Source organism: Ambystoma mexicanum, chromosome 12 (assembly GCF_040938575.1).
Source record: "Ambystoma mexicanum isolate Mex_15411 chromosome 12, UKY_AmexF1_1, whole genome shotgun sequence".
Classification (NCBI taxonomy): domain Eukaryota; kingdom Metazoa; phylum Chordata; class Amphibia; order Caudata; family Ambystomatidae; genus Ambystoma; species Ambystoma mexicanum.
In genome coordinates, this window is record NC_090936.1 from 613,080,467 (window position 1) to 613,100,281 (window position 19,815).

General features: G+C 45.2%; 1 protein-coding gene across 3 annotated transcripts in view; it reads left to right on the forward strand.

The window, feature by feature from the left end:
• FTSJ3 (FtsJ RNA 2'-O-methyltransferase 3) overlaps window positions 1–19,815 on the forward strand; it is a 416,394-nt gene that overhangs the window by 240,328 nt on the left and 156,251 nt on the right. For all 3 annotated transcript variants that reach the window (XM_069629038.1, XM_069629037.1, XM_069629039.1), the window contains exon 15: window positions 265–379. In XM_069629038.1, coding sequence (XP_069485139.1) covers window positions 265–379 — 115 coding nt within the window. The remainder of the gene's footprint in view (window positions 1–264; window positions 380–19,815) is intronic.

The window sequence follows — 19,815 nt, forward strand, 5'->3', positions numbered from 1 at the left end:
TACCAGTTCTGTGAAAATCTTACCTAACAGCTACAGAAATAAGTGTAATTGTTAAATGGAAATAGACAAAAATACCTCATGTAGTATAACATGTATGGCAGCATAGAGCTAAAAGACATTCCTTACGTATATAGATAAATGTATGTTTGCTAATTTACAGATCTTGCCACTCAATCCAAACATCACTCTGGTCCTAAGGCAAACTATCTATCGCTTATCAATGCTTTGGAAAAGTGCACCTTTGATTCCTGCCTTATGTTACAGAGTGAACTTTGCTGTTAAGGAAGCGCCTGAGGAAGAAGAGACAAATCCTTTGCTGGTCCCTCTGGAGGAGAAGTCTGTGAGGGAGGAGCGCGAGGCCAGCCTATGGTTTGGAAAGGTAAGTGCCATTAATCCAATTACTGCCTGCTCACGGCATGCTGTTGCTCATGTCCTCTTGTAAAATTTTCTTTAAATGCATTTGTTCACCAGTTTACTTCTTTCTTGCTTCCAATGTATACAGATGTTCACCTTTTATGCTTCATTTAGGTTTTTTGAACCACAATTTATGTAGGGTCCTGGGGAAGCCAACCTTAGTGGATCTGGCAAAGGTTTCACACAAGTCTGAACTTAACTCTTTTGGTAACCAGTGTTGGACAGTTTTTCCAAAGTCCAACTAAGGGCTTAATGAAAGCATATCTGAGGCAGTAGAAAACTCCACTCTTAGAAATCTTTACTACCACAGCCTTATACTATTTACTGCACCTTTTCTTCAATTTCTATGGACCCCTGTGAGGACAGTTTTTACTAAGGGTGAATGGTTTTTACTAAGGGCTTAGTAAAACCATTCAACTGAGACAGTATGTTTGGGAGAATTCTCAAACATGTGCTAATTCCCTTCTATCATAGAGACCCCCAGCTCTTTTTCTGAACTTTTTTATTTTTCATGTAATTTTAATGTGATTTATTTTCGGTTTCTTTTGAGTTTGGAGACTGACAAACTCCATAGACGACATCTTTACATTGTGTCACGCAGCACCTTCAATGAAGTGGCACAGGGGAAGTCTTAGATTTCCCAAAGGTTTAAATGCCTTCTCTTGGATCTTACAATATGGTACTGAAAGGATTACTTAGTATCCCCTTTGTCTAGTTTCTCACGTAACCTTTTTGTTGCCCTTTCTACAATAAATGGCTGGTGGCAGTGGTTTACTTTTGACTATACTGTGGGCTGCGTTTGCAGCTGCAGCAAGGCACCCAGGGGTGCCCATTTCGTCAAAATGGCCCGGTCGTCTTATTTTCACCATTTCTTGATGGAAAGGTCCTTCTTGAGATTTACTCTGCGTGCCAAACCGGGTTTGGTCTCTTTGTTCGTTTTGTCTTTGTCGGGATTCACGAGTGAAGGCTGCCTCTGGTTCGAGTATGTCTGGCAGGGGCAGGAAGTGAGAGAGGTGCCCAAAACTCCCTGTGCTTAATCCCCTTTTTTTACAGCAATGCACCCAAAGGTGATTGGCCGGCTGGCTGACCAGCAAGGACAAGCCACCCTGCTCTGTGATTGACGGCTAGGGTGGAATGAATGGGAGAAACCTGCATAAAAGGCGATCATTTTTGTCTTGGAAGGTAGAGTCGACCACTGGATGAAGGAATCCGAAGAACTTGGAAGAGATGCCTGTTGCAGCTCCTGGACGATTGGTTTGCCCGGTGAAGCCCTGCTGCTGTGCTGAAGCTCCGAATTTGCCTTGACTAGAGAAGCCCTGCAAGGACGACTTCTCCCCTTGAGTTGGTGAGACCAATCAACTCCAAAGTAAGCCTGTCTGGACATCCTCTCTGAGCTGGCTGTACTTCCACTCCTGCTGGAACCGAAGTCCCAGGCAGAGGAACACCAGATTGTGTGCATTGCTTTTAAGTCAGACCTGAGTGCTAGGAAGATCGTCTGGATTTACCTGATGCAGGACTGACCACGCCTGAGCCACCTCAACAGAGTGCTGGACCCCGGAAGCAAGGAAAGTCTGAAGTGGTATCCGAGAACCGCATTGTTGCTATTTGCTGTCAGAGGCGAGGAGCTGAAAGACTGGAGGACCGCTAAATGGAAGTTTGCCCATTGCTGCCACTGACCTTCCAATTGCAGAGCAGGAGTCCCCAGACATTCTCCCTCTTGTCCCCACGACTGAGGCTCAGGAACAAGATCTGCAGAGCTGTACAGGGACCGAAGCCAGCTAGAATCATTTCTTCTAACCAGAGGTACTGTAAAGTCTAAGATAACTTACCTCTTGTGTAGCCTTACTTGCTCGCAGTTGAGACCTGTCTTGGTTACCTTGCAGAGTTGCTAAAGCTTTGCCCCTCACAAGCCTCCCAGCTTGTTGCCCTTCAAATGTTCTAATTTCTTTTTCCAAACATTTCTAAAAACATTGTAAGACTTTTTACCTACCTGCAAAGAAGATCTTCAGTTCCCCTTGACATTGTTCATTACAATTGGCTGTCCTGGCTCACTGAGTGACTCTTCTTAACTCTGACTCTGTGCATTATCGTTTCCCAGGAAAGGGTTAATTTACTGAACATTGTAAGGTTTTAAAAATACTTGGCTGTTTATGAATTGTTAACCTTTGTTTTATTCCTTTATTCTATCTTTTATACCAAACTCTGTATTGCTCTAAATGTAAAAATGATAAATCAATGTCCATTGTCCTAGCTATTTAATTCACCTGAGGGTGTAGGAAGTGTCTGTGTGCCATCCCCAATGAGTATGATCTGATTTAGAGAAACTAAGTGTATGTTTTGAAGTGTTATTTTAACTGTTAAATATATTGCTCCCTTCTGAAGAAGGTTTATACAACTGACTGTGAAATGAATTCATAATTGTTTTATCAAGAAACCAGGAGTGTAAGTGTTTATTTGGATAACTGTACTGTGAAACCGGCTCACAACATTACTGCTCACATTGACCCCTCTTGAGATAAGCCTGGCTCCTCAGCCACACTACCAATCTGTGTAGTTCAGACTTATACCAAAGGTTGGGGTCCCTATTGCCAGGAGCTCAGGGCCCAAAGGGTACTGCATACAATCTTGCCTAATACAGTACAAGACTCCACTCTTAGTATAAGGCTGTGCCACCTGAGTATATGGTAGCATAGACTGAGCAGCCAGGCTTATCTTAGTAGGGAGAGAGGGCAAGGAAAGAAAGTACACTGAACCCGTAGTGCACCAAGTATAAAAAAAAAAGTTTATTATAAATACAAGTAGGCCAAGTTAAGTCTTGGGGTAAGTTCTGGTCATGGAGTCAAAAACGCATTCATAAAAATACAACACAATGCTTGAAGGTACTCCAGACCAAAGCATAAAACCTTATTCAGAATCCTGAACAGTAATTCTAGGGAAGTCAAACCTTCTACATATTAAGTATGGGTCACACCTATTCTTGGGGTAAAAACCATTAGTTACTTTTAGATTACTTTCTGTAATAGAATGGTAGTAGACCCTGTCAGTTATGCAGTAACTCTCAATCACATAGTAAACCAACTTACAAATATACTTTTCTGAATAGAGGAACACTCATTCAAGGAACAGTAAAAACCTGTAACAATTAATCGGGATAATACAGTTCTACTAGGTAAGTAAGACCTTTTTGGTGTGATATAGAATTACAGTTGCCTTTTCAGCTCAGTGGAACATGGTCCAAGATAAGCAATAATTCTTTGCACTAATTAAGGATGCACCAGGCAGACCAAAGTCAGCTACACATAGAGAAAATGTTTCAAGAATGGCATACAGCTATTCTAGGCAGGTAAAACTTAAGGATGTGATATACTATCAAAGTTGCTTTTCAGGTCAGTGGAACACAGACTGAGTTAAGCAATAACTATAACTTATTTTAGGAGATCTGTCGGGGAGAATTCTCAGAAATGTTCCAATTCCCTCTACCTTAGAGACGCCCAGCAACTTTGCTGGATTTTGAGGACTTGAATATTTCTGGAGAGAGCGAGACCCTTTTTCCTCACTCGTGTTTTAATGAGATTTTGTACACGGTTTCTTTTGGTTGTGTATTCTGACAAACTCCATAGGCATCATCTTTTACATTGTGTCACACAGCACCTTCATTGCAGTGACACAGGTTCCCAGAGCAGTAAAGTGAAATTGACTTTACTTACATTTGTAACTTTCTAGACCTAGCACACACCATCTTACAATAGGCTCCTGGAGGGGTTACTTTGTATCCCCTTCGTCTAGCTTCTCCTGTAAAATTTTTGTTACCCTTTCTTCACTGAATGGCTGGTGGCAGTTGTTAACATTTTACTACCATTATGGGATGTTACCGCAAGCTGTATTCGCAGCCACGGTAAAACACCCATGGGTGCCATTTTTGTCAAAATGGCCCGGTCTTCTTTTTTCGCCACCACTTTGTGGCAAGGTCCTTCTTGAGATTTGCTCTGCACGCCAAACCAGGTTTAGTCCCTTTGTTCATTTTGCCTTTGCTGGGATTCACGAGTGAAGCCCGCCTCTGGTCCAGGGTGTCTGGCGGGGGCAGGAAGCAAGGGAGGTGCCCGAACTCTCTGTGCTTAGTCTCCTAGGAGACAGGAATGCACTCATAGGTGATTGGCCGGCTGGCTGTCCGGCAAGGAATGAATGGGAGCAAGCTGCATAAAAGGTGAGGCTTTTTGGCTTGGAAGGCAGTCGACCACTGGACGAAGGAATCCGAAGAAGAACTTGACGAGGAGGCCTGCTGCAACTTGTGGCTGTTGGTTTGCCTGGTGAAGCCCGGCTGCTGTGCTGAAACTCCAAATTCGTATCGACAGAGAAGCCCCTGCAAGCACGACTTCGCCCTTGAGTTGGTGGTGGGACCAATCAACTTCAAAGTATGCCACCTGGACATCCTCTCAAAGCTGGTCGAGTATCCACTGCAGTCGTTGCTGGAATCTGATAGCCTGGTAGAGGAACAACAGTTGGTGTGCGTTGCTTTTAAACTGACCAAGAGCTCCAGGAAGATCAAACGGACTCCCAGGAAGCAGGATTGACTGAGCCTGACCCAACCTCCCCCCCACCCCCTCCCCTAAGCCCCCTCCCTCAACAGAGTCTGGGACCGCAGATGCAAGGAAAGCCCATCTCGACAGCCAGGAACTGTAGTGTTGCTATTTGCGGTAGACGCAAGGAGCTGAAACACTGAAGTGCTACTTGTTTGAAGATTGCCGGTTGCGAGCGGTGACCGTCCCATTGCAGTGTGTTGGGGAGAATTTGCATAAATGTGCTAATTCCCTTCACCTTAGAGATCCCCAGCAACTTTGCTGGATTTTGAGGACTTTATTCTTTTTACCTGGGGAGCGTGAGCCTTATTTCCCACTCATGTATTTAGATGTGCATTTTATTCTTGTGTAGATAACTCCATAGGCATCATCTTGTCATTTGTGTCACACTGCACCTTCAGCTAAGTCTCCTAGGAGACCCAAATGCACTCTGGCGTGATTGGCTGGCTGAGACAAATTCTAGAAGGACCTTTCCAAAAGGAAACAATGAAAAAAGACCAGGACCTGTTTAAACAAAGGGGGCCCAGACGCTATCTTGAAAAACATGGCTCCTGCGATTTTTAGCTACCGGTGTTCGCGGTCAGGAAAAATCATGGTAGTTTGTTGTAAAACCACTGCCACCAGCCATTTCGATAAGAAAGGGTAGCATTTGACTGCTACATGAGTTTCTAGACACAGGGGATACTAGGTAACGCCTCGATCACTCTGTGGGAAGATAGTGTGTGCTTGGGTCTAAGCCAACTTAACTTTACTTTCTCTGGGAAACCGTAGTTTATCCCAGAGAAGGTGTTTAAACCTTTGGAGAGCCTAAAAGGCTTCTCTGTGTCACTGCACTGAGGGTGCTGTGTGACGCACATGAAAAGTTGATGCCTATGGAGTTAACTAAAACTCCATAATCAAAGAACACAAGAGTAAAACACACATCAAAATACATGTGAGAGTGGGGAAAAAGGCTTGCTCTCTCGCCAGGTAAGAAAATCAAGTCCTCAAAATCCAAAAGCAAAGTTGCTGGGGGTCTCTAAGGTGAAGGGAATTAACACATTTATGAGAATTCTCCCTAACACTCGTCCCCCCAGATTAAGGGACAGGTGGATTTAATGTACCCCTGGATGAATCTCCTTACTCCAGTCGGTCATACATTCTGGAGAGACCATCAGCATTTTGGTGATTACACTCTGACCTGTGTTCAATGGTAAAATCAAACCCCTGTAGGCTGATTGACCATCATAACAATTTAGGATCTTTCCTTTTCATCTGTATTGACCCGCTCAAGGGTTGGTGGTCAGTCTGAATCACAAAAGTAGATCCATAAAAGCATGGTCTAAACTTCTTCAGAGACCACACCATGGCAAAACAATCTCATTCTGTGGTTGCCCACCTTGTCTCAGGTTCCTTCAGCTTTCCGCTAATGAAGCAGATGGGGTGTGCCCTACCTTTCTCATCCAGCTGACTCAGAACAGCACCTATTCCTGTATTGGAAGCATCTGTTTGCACAAAGGAGGTTTGGCTGTAGTCCGGACCTCTTAAGACTGGAGCTTGACAAAGGACTTTAAAGGAATGGTTCGGTCAGAAAATATTATTGGGCAAAAAGATGAATAATAAAACAAATACCTAAAATATATTTATATTTTTAAGTCCCTATGCAAAGTTTTGAGCAAATGAAGCTCAAACTTTAAAATTGCAAGCTCTTGGGGGGCATCCATTTTGTGAATTCAGGCAGCCTCCTCGGCTCTGCCTTTGCGGCACTAAACAAGCAGCAAAAGCTCCCTACTGGGAGCTTTTGCTTACTGCAGCCTAAGCAGAGCTGCGGAGGCTGCCTTCACTTTCATTTTACGTTTTCTGTGCTCCCTGAGCCCATGGAAGCACAGAAAACGTAAAATGAAGGCAAAAAGCCGAGGTGCACCAATTAAAAATATAACGTTGTATTTGTGATTGCTGTGGTTGGAAAACCATGGCAATCACAAATAGAATAACGTTGTTCTTCTGAATGCTGCAGCTTTCGCTGGGAGTCTCCCGGGCTCCCCCAACCCTGAGAGAGTCCAGCAGACACTCCGCGAAAGCTGCAACATTCAGAATAACATTTTTGGATTTGTAAATACTTCGGCATTTACAAATACAAAACCGTTGTATTTCTAAACACTGCGGCACGGAAACACAGCCCGAGAGCTCCAACGTGAAAGCCGCTGTAGGCAGAAACACTGCTGCATGGAAACACAACCCTGTTGTGTTTCTGCCTGCCTTGGCTTTCACTTTGGGTCTCCGGTGCTCCGGGGAGCACCAGAGACCCAAAGTGATGGCCACGGCAGGCAGAAACACAACACGGTTCTGTTTTAAAAATGCTGCGGTTTTTCTTTCTAAGTTTCTCAGGCTCCTCCGGCTTGGAGGAACGCGAGAAACTTAGAAAGAAAAACAGCAGCGTTTTTGAAACACAACAATGTTGTATTTATGTTTGCGGTAGCTTCAGCTTGGAGCCCAGAGGGCTCCAAGCTGAAGCTACCGCAAACATAAATACAACGTTTTAAAAGCTGCGGTTTTATTTCTAAGTTTTCCGGGCTTCTCCAGCCCGGAAAACTTAGAGAAAAAAAAAAACGCAGCCAGTGCTTATTTAAACAAATAAAATGGCACTTACTGAGATGCAGCTGCAGATTTCCTGCCTGTAGTCTCTGGTCCCCGTCCTCCGAGTTCGGCACCAATAAAGCAAAAGCCACTCAGTGGTAGCTTTTGTTTACTACAGCTGGCTGGCTTTTGCTTCATTAGTGCCGCAAACGCAAGCACATTTCACAAAATGAATGCCGCCTAGTGCTTGCAATTTCAAAGTTTGAGCTTCATTTGCTCGCAACTTTGCAAAGTATATTTTAGGTATTTGTTTTATTATTGGCCATCTTTTTGGCCAATAATATTTCTGAACGAATTATTCCTTTAAGTCCTTCAAATGCCTTGGTGCACTCATTCGACCACATTCAAGGGAGAAGCTATGGACCCGTAGTTCTCTAAAGTTCCTATAATAACCAGTGAGACCTAAGAAGGCTCTCACTTGGCTTTGAGAAGTAGGGGTGGCCCATTCTTGTACAGCTTGTACTTTGCTAGGCAATGGCCTTATTTCACCTCCCAAAAACAAAGAGGTGATGGCTGCAAGGTTTAGAATGAATCTTAACCACTGGCATTGCTCTTGGCAACCCTACAGACCATCGTTCTTCACCTGCCAAGCCATTCCAGAAGGGGAAAGACCATATGCAAATCAGGCTTGGCCCCACCCCAAAAGGGGCAGTCCAGTCCGAACTGCTAGGTCACATCCCTTCTGCACGAGACCACAAGCATCCCCAAACATGTTTCGGCCTTGTTGGGCCTCATCAGTGAGGAGTAGCTTGGGTCTCTAGGCCCAGCAGGCACGGGACCCACGTCTGGGCATACCCATTTCACCTCCTCCTACCTCATGTCCAAGATAGACCACTTGGCTCTGACCAATTTGACATTTACTTCCCTTTATGGTCAGATTGGCTTGCTCAAGAGCCTGCAAAATATATCCTAAGTGGTCAACGTGGTTCTTTCCAAGTAGGGCTGAACACTGCAATGTCATCCAAGTATGCTCATCTGTCCTAGGTAAATGATGGGCATCAGTCGTGGTGACTGCATTAAGAGCGCTATTAGTCAACACACAATCTCAACTCCTTGGATCCTGCCTTTGCCACTAGTACAACTGGACTAGCCCATGGACTGGTAGATGGCTCTTACTCCAAGATCAAGCATTTTCTTGACTTCTTCCTTTATGTGGGTTCTTACATGGTCTGACATCCTGTAACCTGTGAAGACCGCCTCTGGCGTCTGAGTGTCTGGGATGGGCAGGAAGTGAGGGAGGTGCCCGAAACTCGTTGTGCTTAGTCTCCTAGGAGACCCAAATGCACTCTGATGTGATTGACTGCCTGAATGTCTTGCACGGACAGCCACCCTGCAGGGTGAGTGACAGCAAGTCTGGAATGAAAGGGAGAGAACTGTTTAAAAGGCGAGTCTCTTGGACTGGAAAGCAGTCGACCACTGGAACGAAAGAACCGAAGAAGAGCTGAAAGAGGACAGCTGCTGCAACTCCTGGACCGTTGGTATTCCCGGTGAAGCCATGCTGCAGGTCCGAATTGCCAAGCTCATCTCGACCGAAAAACCCCTTCAAGGACGACTTCCTTCTTTTGAGTTGGTGGGACCAATCCACTTGTAAACCACCTGGATACCATTCTCAAGTTTAACCAGGGAGAGGGACACCAGCTTGTGTGCTTGAATCTACAGCTACTGGACCTGAAGTGACTCAATCTTATTTGCTTTTTCCGACGATCCTGTGCAGTGTAGGAGACCCTCCCCCCCCCCCCGACGTCAGGAACTGCCAGGAACCAACGACTTCAGCTACATTTGTTTCTTCATACTAAGGTACTGTGCCAACCAGATTGACAGAATGCCACTCTCGCGATGAAAGTTTGTGAAACTTTCCTAAATTGCAGGCGTAATATCAGCTTGTGACACAAAAAACGATTCTTTTTCGTACAGTATATGTGATCTATTCTACTTACCTTGTCCCTTTTGCGCACTTCTAAGTAACTGAACTGCCATTTGGCTCCTATTTCAGGGGAGCTCAAACTGTCTCAAAAACTTAGTTTTGTAGTGTATTGGTATATAATATTGAGTTGCCTCCTTCTAGTGAAATGTTTTCTAAATGATTGTGTAACAAATGAAGTGTTTTACCAAGAAACCTTGAGTACAAGTGTCTACTTGAACCACTGTGATTGAAAGACCGCTGTGACCTCTTTTACTGCTCACATTCACTCTTGAGATAAGCCTGGCTGCTCAGCTCGCTACTAAAAACTGTGTGGTACAAACATATACCAAAGGTTGGTTTGGCTTACACCTGTAGTCCTAATTGTATGTGGTGGTCCCAGAGGGTACTGCATGCAATTCTGCCTAACAGCTGCTTCCCATCATCCTTCTGAGTTGCCCCAGAATCCTTGTGAGTAGCCCTGTTGGCAACCCACAAGTCAGCAGCCTTTACTAACTTCTTTGGATCAATTTCCTTAGTTAGCCAAGTGCTGTCTCGGCTCGGGAGAGCAGGCATCAAAAATAGATTCCAATAAAAATAGATTTCTCATTCCTTCAAAAGTGTTAACTGTGTAACCCTTTACCCAACCATCTATGTTCTTCAAACATTCTCACACCCAGGTAGCACAAGGGGTACCGTAATGACTTTTGAGGGACCTAAACCTAGCTATCAAAGGTAACTTCACATTCTCATACTCCAAACTTTCAAGTTCCCCCACCTCCATTACAGCATCAGTTGCAACCTGGGGGAGCTTAGACAAAAGCCAAGAAATTAACTGATTCCCTGTGAAACCCTGAATCCCATAGTTATATTCAAAAGCAACCAACCAATCTAAAATATCAAGTCTCTCCTCATACGTATTCGCAGCTTCTTTAGGCATGCAAGGCCTCTTATAACTGGAAGACCTAGAAGACTCAGCGAGAGAACCACTTTCAAGAGAATTTCTTCCTTTCAAGTTCATGATTCAATTCCATTTCTCTGAGTTTGATTTCTTGATGTTTACTTTCAGTTTGCATTTGGAGCCTTTTGAACTCTAACTCGAGTCTAATTTTTTCAAGAGATACACATTCTGGACTCAGTACTGTACCTGGTAGGGTCCCTGTGGCTAAACATTGAGACTTAAGAGCGTGTTGAGGTGCAGAGGTGCTCACATCCTGAGACTCCTCCAACTCATCTTGTCACTCAATAATATTAGATTTAGACACTGTATCATCATCATCATCATCATCATCATCCTCGTCAACATTTTCTACATTTGCTGAAGGAGTAGGTGTAACAGATCCACTTCTCAGACTTTGAAATTCTAACAATCTTTCTACCTATTCATTTTTCTTACCTTTTAGCAGGGAGGTTCCTGACCTTACAAATTTCCTTCAGTTGATCTACTGTTAAATGATCAGGACCTCCTGTCTATAGTTATCCATATTAGGCATGATAACATTTCTTTTCGAGTGGTGCTTAGCCTTGTGAAGGTTACTATTCGAACAAAAGTAAAGCAGAACTCTCAATGTAAAAACTAAACAATTTATCCTCACCGACTGCCCACCAGTGTTAGGCAAAGTTTGCATGCAGTACCCTCTGGGACCACTACACACAACTATGACTACTTGTGTAAGCAAAACCAACCTTTGGTATAAGTCTTTACCACACAGTTTTTGGTTGCGAGCTGAGCAGCCAGGCTTATCTCCTTTAAGTGAATGTTTTCTAAATGATTGTGTAATAAATTAAGCAGTGTTTTACCAAGAAACCTTGAGTATAAGTGTCTATCTGATTACTTGTTATTGTAGACCTCTGTGTAACACGCTTACAAGCTCACATTCCCTCTTGAGATGAGCCTGGCTGCTCAGCTCGCTACCAAAAACTGTGTGGTACAGACTTATACCAAAGGTTGGTGTTTCTTATACCTGTAGTCATAGTTGCGTGTAGTGGTCCCAGCGAGGGTTTTGCATACAAACATTGCCTAACGCAGAGATCCTCTCAGACCTCTTTCGCCATTGGGGCACTCCAGAAGTGGACCTCTTTGCGACGTTATCAAACAGGAAACTTCCTCTTTATTCTTCCAGGAACGGGGTCGGGGGTTCATCCCTGGGGGATCCTCTCGAGATTCCGTGGCACAACATGGGGGCCTACGTCTTCTCGCCTCTTCCCCTTGATTCACCGGGCGCTATGCATGCTCAGGATCATGACGAATTGCACTCTCCGGTTCATAGCCCCGTGGTGGCTAGCCGGATTATGGTTTTCAGAGCTTCAGCATCTGTCAGTTTGCTCACTGATCAGGCTTCCTCTGATTCCCGACCTGCTTCACCAGAGCGCTCAGCAGATGTGGCACCCCTCCCCATAATCATTCAGCTTGGTGCTTGAGTTCAAATCTTTAGAAAGTTTCAACTTGTCCGCGGATAATATGCGTGTTATTCAGGCGGCTAGAAAACCTTCGAGGTCTCGGTATAGGAGCAAATGGCTCAGTTTCTGTCACTGGTGTTTAGCGAAGCAGCTGGACCCCAGAGAAGCTACCATTGACACGGTCCTGTCATTTGTTTCTCACCTGGTAGCTTCAGGCATTCCTGTCTTGTAGGACTTATTTGTCGGCTATAGCCGCTTACCTGTCCACGGACTCTTGCTCTTTTTCATTGACAAACCCTGTCATTAAAAGACACTTTGCAGGTCTATTGCATCTTTATCCACCTGTGCGCAACCCGCATCCAAAGTGGGAATTGAATGTGGTCCTCACTGCCTTATGCCATTAACCTTTTGAGTCCATGGCTACGCTGGACTTTAAGTTCCTTTCGTGAAAAATGGCTTTTCTGATTGCAGTGTCTTTGGCAAGGCGTGTAAGCGAGCTTCTGGCCTTGTCTGTAGAACATCCATTTCTTACCTTTTATAAATATAAGGTTGTCCTCCGGACTAATCCTTCTTTCCTTCCAAAGGTGGTATCAGATTTTCATCTGAACCAGTCTATTTCCTTACCAGTCTTCTTTCCAGACCTGGCCTCAGATGCCGAGAGAGTGTTGCATAATTTGGATGGCAGACTAGCTCTAAAGTTTTAATTGGACAGAATCTCTAAACTTAGAAGCTCTTCCTAGCTTTTTGTGACCTTCGGAGATCCGAAAGGAAAGCCGGTCTCGAAAGCAACGATCTCCCGATGGATTGCTTCCTGTATTTCGGAGGCGTATACCGTTCAGGGCCTTCAACGTCCAAAAGGAATTCATGCCCATCTTGTGCGGGGCAAAGCAACTGCTGTTGCCTTCCAGAAATAGGTTCCCTGGGAAACCATTGCCAATGCAGCTACGTGGGCTTCCCCATCAGCTTTTTGTAAGCATTACTGCTTAGACCGGAGCTCCAGAGCTGATGCTCAGTTCGGGCAGGCGGTTCTTAAAAACTGCTTTCAGTAAAGGAGTTCCATCCACCTGTTTTCTGTGAGGAGTGCTTGGTAATCTCCCAAAAGTATGGAGGGACGGGGACGTAGGAATATAACAAAGTTACTCACTGTAGGGATACCTTACTCCTAGTCCATAGTCCCCTTTCCTCCATAAGCCCACCGGCGTCCCCTCTAATAAGTATCCTCTATTATTGCTTAAATGGTCTCAGACCTGGCGATAGAAAAGGACTGAATGGTGATGCATGGGGCAGAGCTAAGGAGGGCAGGGTTACGGCCGCATGCGGTACCCTACGTAAAAAGAGAAGGTCCCATTTTTCAATTTGATGCTTTTTTACAAAGTGCTCTGGTCCCATCCCAAAAGTATGGAGGAAAGGGGACTATGGACTAGGAGTAAGGTAGTCACTACGGTGAGTAACTTTGTTATTATTCTTGATTATATTTTTGATTCTACCACTGTGTGTGGAGTACCTGGACACAAACTAATGGAGGTTCTATTTTTTACTTTTCTCCAATGTTTAGTAGTTCTTCCCTCTTCTTGCTCTGACTTCGCGTCACAGCCATCTCAACTTCCTCCTTGTATCCACGGTTAATACATGTATTGCATATCTATGTCAATTCCTGTGCATAATCTTGTGGGTGGCTGACGATGCGTTTAACTCGTAGCATCTGACTATATGGTACATTTTTAATCAGGCTGTGCTCGTGAAATTTAAGTCAGGAGATTATTTCTGTCAGGCTCTTTCTGATAATTATTGGTTTTGTATCCATTACCTGTTATAATGCTGACGTCCAAAAAGTGAATCTCCTTTCTTGAATATTCGTGGGTAAATTGTAGTTTTTGATCCACTGTGTTACACGAAAAAATCTTGCAGTCCGTCCATATCCCAAAGATGTCGTCTATGTATCTAATCCACATCCCGATATGTTTCCATACTGGATGTGTCAGAACGTGGTCTGTCTCAAACTTGTGCATAAACGTATTTGCATAAACTGGAGCCATGGTGGCCCCCATAGAGGTACCTGCCTTTTAGGCAAGATTGTATGCAGTACCCTTCGGTTTCACTACAACAACCTTGACCTCCTGGCAATAGGAACCCAACCTTTGGTAGAAGTCTGAATTACACAGGTTGGTAGCGTGATGAGCAGCCAGGCTGGTCTCAGGGTCAATGTGAGCAGTAGGGGAGTTACACAGATTCACTGTGACAAGTATTCAAATACTCCTACACATAAGGTTTCTTGATTCAATAATTATTAATTTAACTGTCCGTTTGAGTAAGCCTTCTTCAGAAGGGGCAATATAATAGTAGCACACAATTACACACTCTTAGTTTTGCTAAATCAGCAAATGCCCATTTGGGATGGCACACACACTTCCTACACCCTCGGGTAACTTAAATAGCTAGGACAAGGTTGCATTTAGAGCAATACTTGGGAGCATGTCAAAGAAAAATGTTACTAGAATAAAACGAGAGATCTCACAAATATTCTGAATCAAGTAAGTACTTTTGGTAACCCCCAAACACAAAGTAAGTTAACCTCTTCCTGGAAGGAAGACCAAACACAAAGTCGGAGGGAAGAAGAGTCCATCAGGGAGCCAGGCCAGGCCAAAGTCAATTGGACTAAAGTCTAGGTGAGCTGAAGCAATTCTTGCAGGTAGGTAAGTCTTGCACAATCTTTTAGAAGCCATTGTAGAAAAGAAGAAATCCAAGTAGGGCCACAAGCTGATTAGGCGTGTGAGGTAAAGAAGCTGTTAGTAACTCTACAGAAGCAACCAAGACAAGTCTCCACTGAGAAAAAGTTAGGCTACACAAAAAGAGGTAAGCTCTTAGACTGTACAGTACCTTTTGGTTCGAAGAAATGGTTCCAGCTGGCTTCTTTTCATGTACAGCTCTGCAGATCCTGTGTTCCTGGACCTCAGTCGTGGGGACAAGAGGGAGGACGTCTGGAGGACTGTTGTACTGCAAAGGGACGGTCGGCAACCTAAAAAGACCATCTTCTATTCAGTGGCACTTTGCGGTTTCAGCTCCTCGCATCTCAACAAATAGCACCACTGTGGACTCTTGGCTGTTCAGATGGGCTTTCCTTGTATCTGGGGTCCAGCACTCTGTGGCTCAGGCTCGGTCAGTCCTGCTTCCTGGGGGTCGGCGGATCTTCCGGGAGCTCTTGGCTAACTTAAAAGCAACACACACAGTCTGGTGTTCCTCTCCCTGACTCTTCGGTTCCAACTGCAGTGGAAATACAACCAGCTTCGAGAGGATGTCCAGACGGGCTTACTTTGGAGTTGATTAGTCCCACTAACTCAAGGGGAGAAGTCGTCCTTGCAGGGCTTCGCTAGTCGAGGCGAATTCGGAGCTTCAGCACAGCAGCAGGGCTTCACCGGGCAAACCAACAGTCCAGGAGTTACAGCAGGCGTCTCTTCCAAGTACTTCTATGGATTACTTTGTCCAGTGGTCGACTCTGCCTCCCAAGCCAAAAAGCCTCGCCTTTTATGCAGGTTTCTCCCATTAATTCCAGCCTAGCTGTCAAGTCACCCAGCAGGGTGGCAGTCTTTGCCGGACAGCCAGCCGGCCAATCACCTAGGAGTGCATTCCTGTCTCCTAGGAGACTAAGCACAGGGAGTTTTGGGCACCTCCCTCGCTTCCTGCCCCCGCCAGACACCCTGGAGCCAGAGGCAGGCTTCACTCGTGAACCCCGCCAAAGACGAAACGAACAAAGGGACCAGACATCGTTTGGTGCTCAGAGTAAATCTCAAGAAGGACCTTTCCACAAAGAAATGGCAAAAAAAGACGGGGCCATTTTGACAAAAATGGCACTCATGGGTGCTTTACCGTGGCTGTGGACGCAGCCCGCGGTAAAATCCAATAATGGTAGTAAAAAGTAAACCACTGCCTCCAGCCATTCATCGAGGAAAGTGTAACATAAAAATGTTACATGAGAAGCTAGACGTAACCCCTCCAGCACCCTATTGTAAGATAGTGTGTGCTAGGTCTAGTTACAAAGTAAAGTCCATTTCACTTCACCGTTCTTGGAAACAGTAGTTTATCCAAGAGAATGTGTTTAAACCTTTGGGAAATCTGAAAGACTTCCCTGTGCCACTGCACTGAAGGTGCTGTGTGACACATTGTAAGAGATGATGCCTATGGAGTTTGTCAGACTCTACAACCAAAAAGAAACCGTGTTCAAATCACATTAAAAATACATGAGAGCATACGAGTGTGGGGAAAAAAGGGTCTTGCTCTCTCCAGGATAAAAATTCAAGTCCTCAAAATCCAGCAAAGTTGCTAGGGATCTCTAAGGTAGAGGGGAATTGGCACATTTCTGAGAATTTTCTCTAACACTCCCCCCCCCCCCCCCCCCCCCCCCCCCCCTGACCTGTGTCCTATGGTAAAATCAAACCCCTGTAGGTTGATTGACCATCTTAACAATGTAGTATTCCCCCCCCCCCCTTCATCTGCATTAACCATCTCAATGGTTGGTGGTCTGTTTGAATTTTGGTGGTCTGTTTGAATTACAAAAGTATATCCATACAAGTATCGTATAAATGTCTTCAAAGACCACACCATGGCAAAACATTCACGTTCTATGGCTGCCCACCATGTTTCAGGGTCCTTCAGTTTTCTACTGATGAAGCAGATTGGGTGTTCCCTGCCTTTCTCATCCAGCTGACTCAGGACTGCACCTATACGTGTATTGGAAGCATCTGTTTGTTCAATAAAGGATTGGTTGTAGTTAGGAGCTCTTAGTACTGGAGCTTGACAAAGGGCTTTCTTAATTTAAGTTCTTCAAATGCCTTGGTACACTCCTCATTTCACCTGACCTTCTTGAGGAATTTGGGTGAGGTGATCACATTCAAGGGAGAAGCTATGGTCCCATAGTTCTCAATGAAGTTCCTATGGTAACCTGTGAGACCTAGAAAGGCTCTCACTTGGGTGTGAGTAGTAGGGGTGGCCCAGTCGTGTACAGCTTGTACTATGCAAGGCAATGGCCTTATTTCACCTCCTCCTACCTCATGTCCAAGTTGGACTACTTTACTCTGACCAATTTGACATTTACTTGCCTTTATGGTCAGATTGGCCTGCTCAAGTGCCTGCAATACATATACTAGGTGGTCAATATGGCCCTTCCAGGTAGGGCTGAACACTGCAATGTCACCCAGTTATGCCATGCAGAAGTCCTCCATCCCATTCAGAACATGATTTACCATTCTTTGGAATGTAGCAGGTGCATTCTTTAGTCCAAAAGGCATTTCCTTGAACTAGTAGAGGCCTCCTGGGGTTGAAAATGCAGTTTTCTCCTTGGCATGGTCTGTCAGAGCTATTTGCCAATAGCTTGAGTTTAGGTCAAATGTACTGAGGCACTTGGCTGAACCAAGTTTGTCCACCAGCTCATCTGTCCTAGGTAAAGGATTGGCATCAGTTTTGGTGACTGCATTAAGAGCTCTATAGTCCACACAGAATCTCAACTTCTTGGATCCTGCCTTTGGCACTAGCCCATGGACTGGTAGATGGCTCTATTACCCCCAAGATCAAGCATTTTCTTGACTCCTTCCTTTGTGGGTTCTTGCATGGTCTGAAATTCTGTAACCCATGCTTTTGACAGGTAGACAGTCGCCAGTGAGAATATCATGCTGGCCCTAAGGGGTCAAGCCTGGTGATGGTGAAAACAGAGGGGCAAACTGATGTAATAGAAAGTTGCACTCCTCCTGTTGCTCCAGTGTCGGATCAGAAGAGAGATTAACTCCTATTTTTCCATCTAAAGGTTGTCCCCAGAGGAGGTCAGGTAGAGGTGCACACTCCTCCTCTTGAGCAGAGGCTAGAAGAAAAGCTCCCAGTTCTGGTCTAGAGATGTAGGCCTTTAGGCGGTTGGTGTGAAAGACACTGGGGGCCTCCATAGGATTGCCTAAGTGCACCAAATAATTGACCTCCAAGTTTGCCCACAATCTTGAAGGTTCCAATCCATTTGTCCTGTAAGGCCCTCTGCCTTGTAGGTACCATAACAAGAACTAGTTGGTCTTGAGTAAACTCAACCATGTTGGCATTCTGGTCATGCCAATGGTTAACCAGAGCCTGACCTGCTTACAAGTTATCTGAAGCTTCTGTCACAATGTGTGTCATTCTCCTTCGGAGACCTCACACATAGTCAGTGACTCTTACTGGCTTGTGGGAAGGAGCAGTCTCCAACCCCTCCTTGATTAGGGCCAATGGACCTCTAACCAGATGACCATAGAGGAACTCTAAGGGGCTGAAGCCAACCCCTTCTTGAGGGACTTCTCTATAAGCAAAGAGAAGGCATGGCAGTAGAAGGTCCAACTTTCTTCTAAGGCTTTCTTCTAAAGCATTTATCATGCTCTTCATAGTTCTATTAAACCTCTCCACCAACCCATTGGTTTGGGGATGGGAGGCTGTTGAGAACTTGTAGGTCACTCCACAGTTTTTCCACATGGCTTTCATGTAGTGGGACATAAAGTTGGATCCCCTGTCTGAGAGATCCTCCTTAGGAAAACCTACTCTGGTAAAAATACCAAGGAGGACCTTAGTACTCACCTGCGCAGTAACAGTCCTCATAGGTATGGCTTCAGGATACTTGGTAGCATGGTCTACCACAACCAATATAAATCAGTTGCCTGCAGATGTGGGAGGGTCTAAGGGACCAACAATGTCGATTCTTACCCTCTCAAAAGGGACTCCCGCCACTGGGAGAGGCACCAAATGTGCAAGGTTCTTGGCTCCACGCGTACCTAAGTCTGAGAAGTGTGTCGGCTTTTACAGAATGTATCTACATCAGACCCCATCTTGGGCCAGTAGAAATAAAGAGAAATCCTTTTCTTGGTCTTCTTAAAACGTAAGTGACCAGTTAAAGGAATATCATGGGCTAACTGTAGAAACTGTTGTCTTACCTCCCGAGGCACTACAAGTCTTCTGTAGTCCCCTGGGGTAAACTCAATAGGCTCACTGTAGAGGATGCCATCCTCCCAGCACAGTCTGTGCTTCCTTGGCTCTTGCCCTTACAGCTGGGAATCTGCCTGTTGGCAGATAGGACACTCTTGGACCTCTGCTGAAGCCTGCCCTACAGGGGCCACCTTCTGCAAGCAAAGTCTGCAGCTCAGGATGGTCTTTAGGATCCAGATCTCCAACAGGGGGAAGGTCTTCTTCCAGCTCTGGGTCATCAGTAGCTGATTCAACATCCTCTGGTTCTCCAATTCAGCCTCAGCTGATGAAGGGGTCACTGGTGTGACCTGGGACTGTCCTCCCAGGGATGTCCTGGTTTTGTGCACAGGAGTGCTACTCTTCTTGTTTCCTGAGACCTTGGGTTTCCCCTTTCTCTTTTTGATCTTCCTGTGGACTGGGTGTTATAGGTTCCTCTTTAAGAACCCACTGAGAGTAATCTAAAGTGAGCTCCCTGGCCTTCCTAGTCTGCTCCCGCTTCCTTTTACTGGGAGGTATGGGGGTGCTTGATACAACTCCAAGAGTCATTAAGTCCATCCTCATCAGAACTCTCCCAGACACCTCACTTTGTGCACTGACCGGTATTCTTACAGTCATATTGTTGCACTGGATGAGAGCTGGTAGTATTGGAACCATCTGGTCAGGGCTTCCAGCAAGCTTAGTGGGGCCTTTGGGTGCCTTAGCAACATCCTCAGGTTTGAAAAAGGTTTCATCCACCACTGTAATGCTGGCCCCATTCTCTCTAATGGCAGGGGTTTCCGGACCATTCACAAGTACACAGTCCTTGTAGTATTCTTTTGTGTTGTCTGGAATAGAGTTATACACATCTAAAATCTGCTGTTCCCACAGACCCAGGGACACTAAATTGCCTGCAAGTTCAAAAGCGGCGTGTTGCTTCATTGGCTAGTGATGATTTTCTCTTGGTGA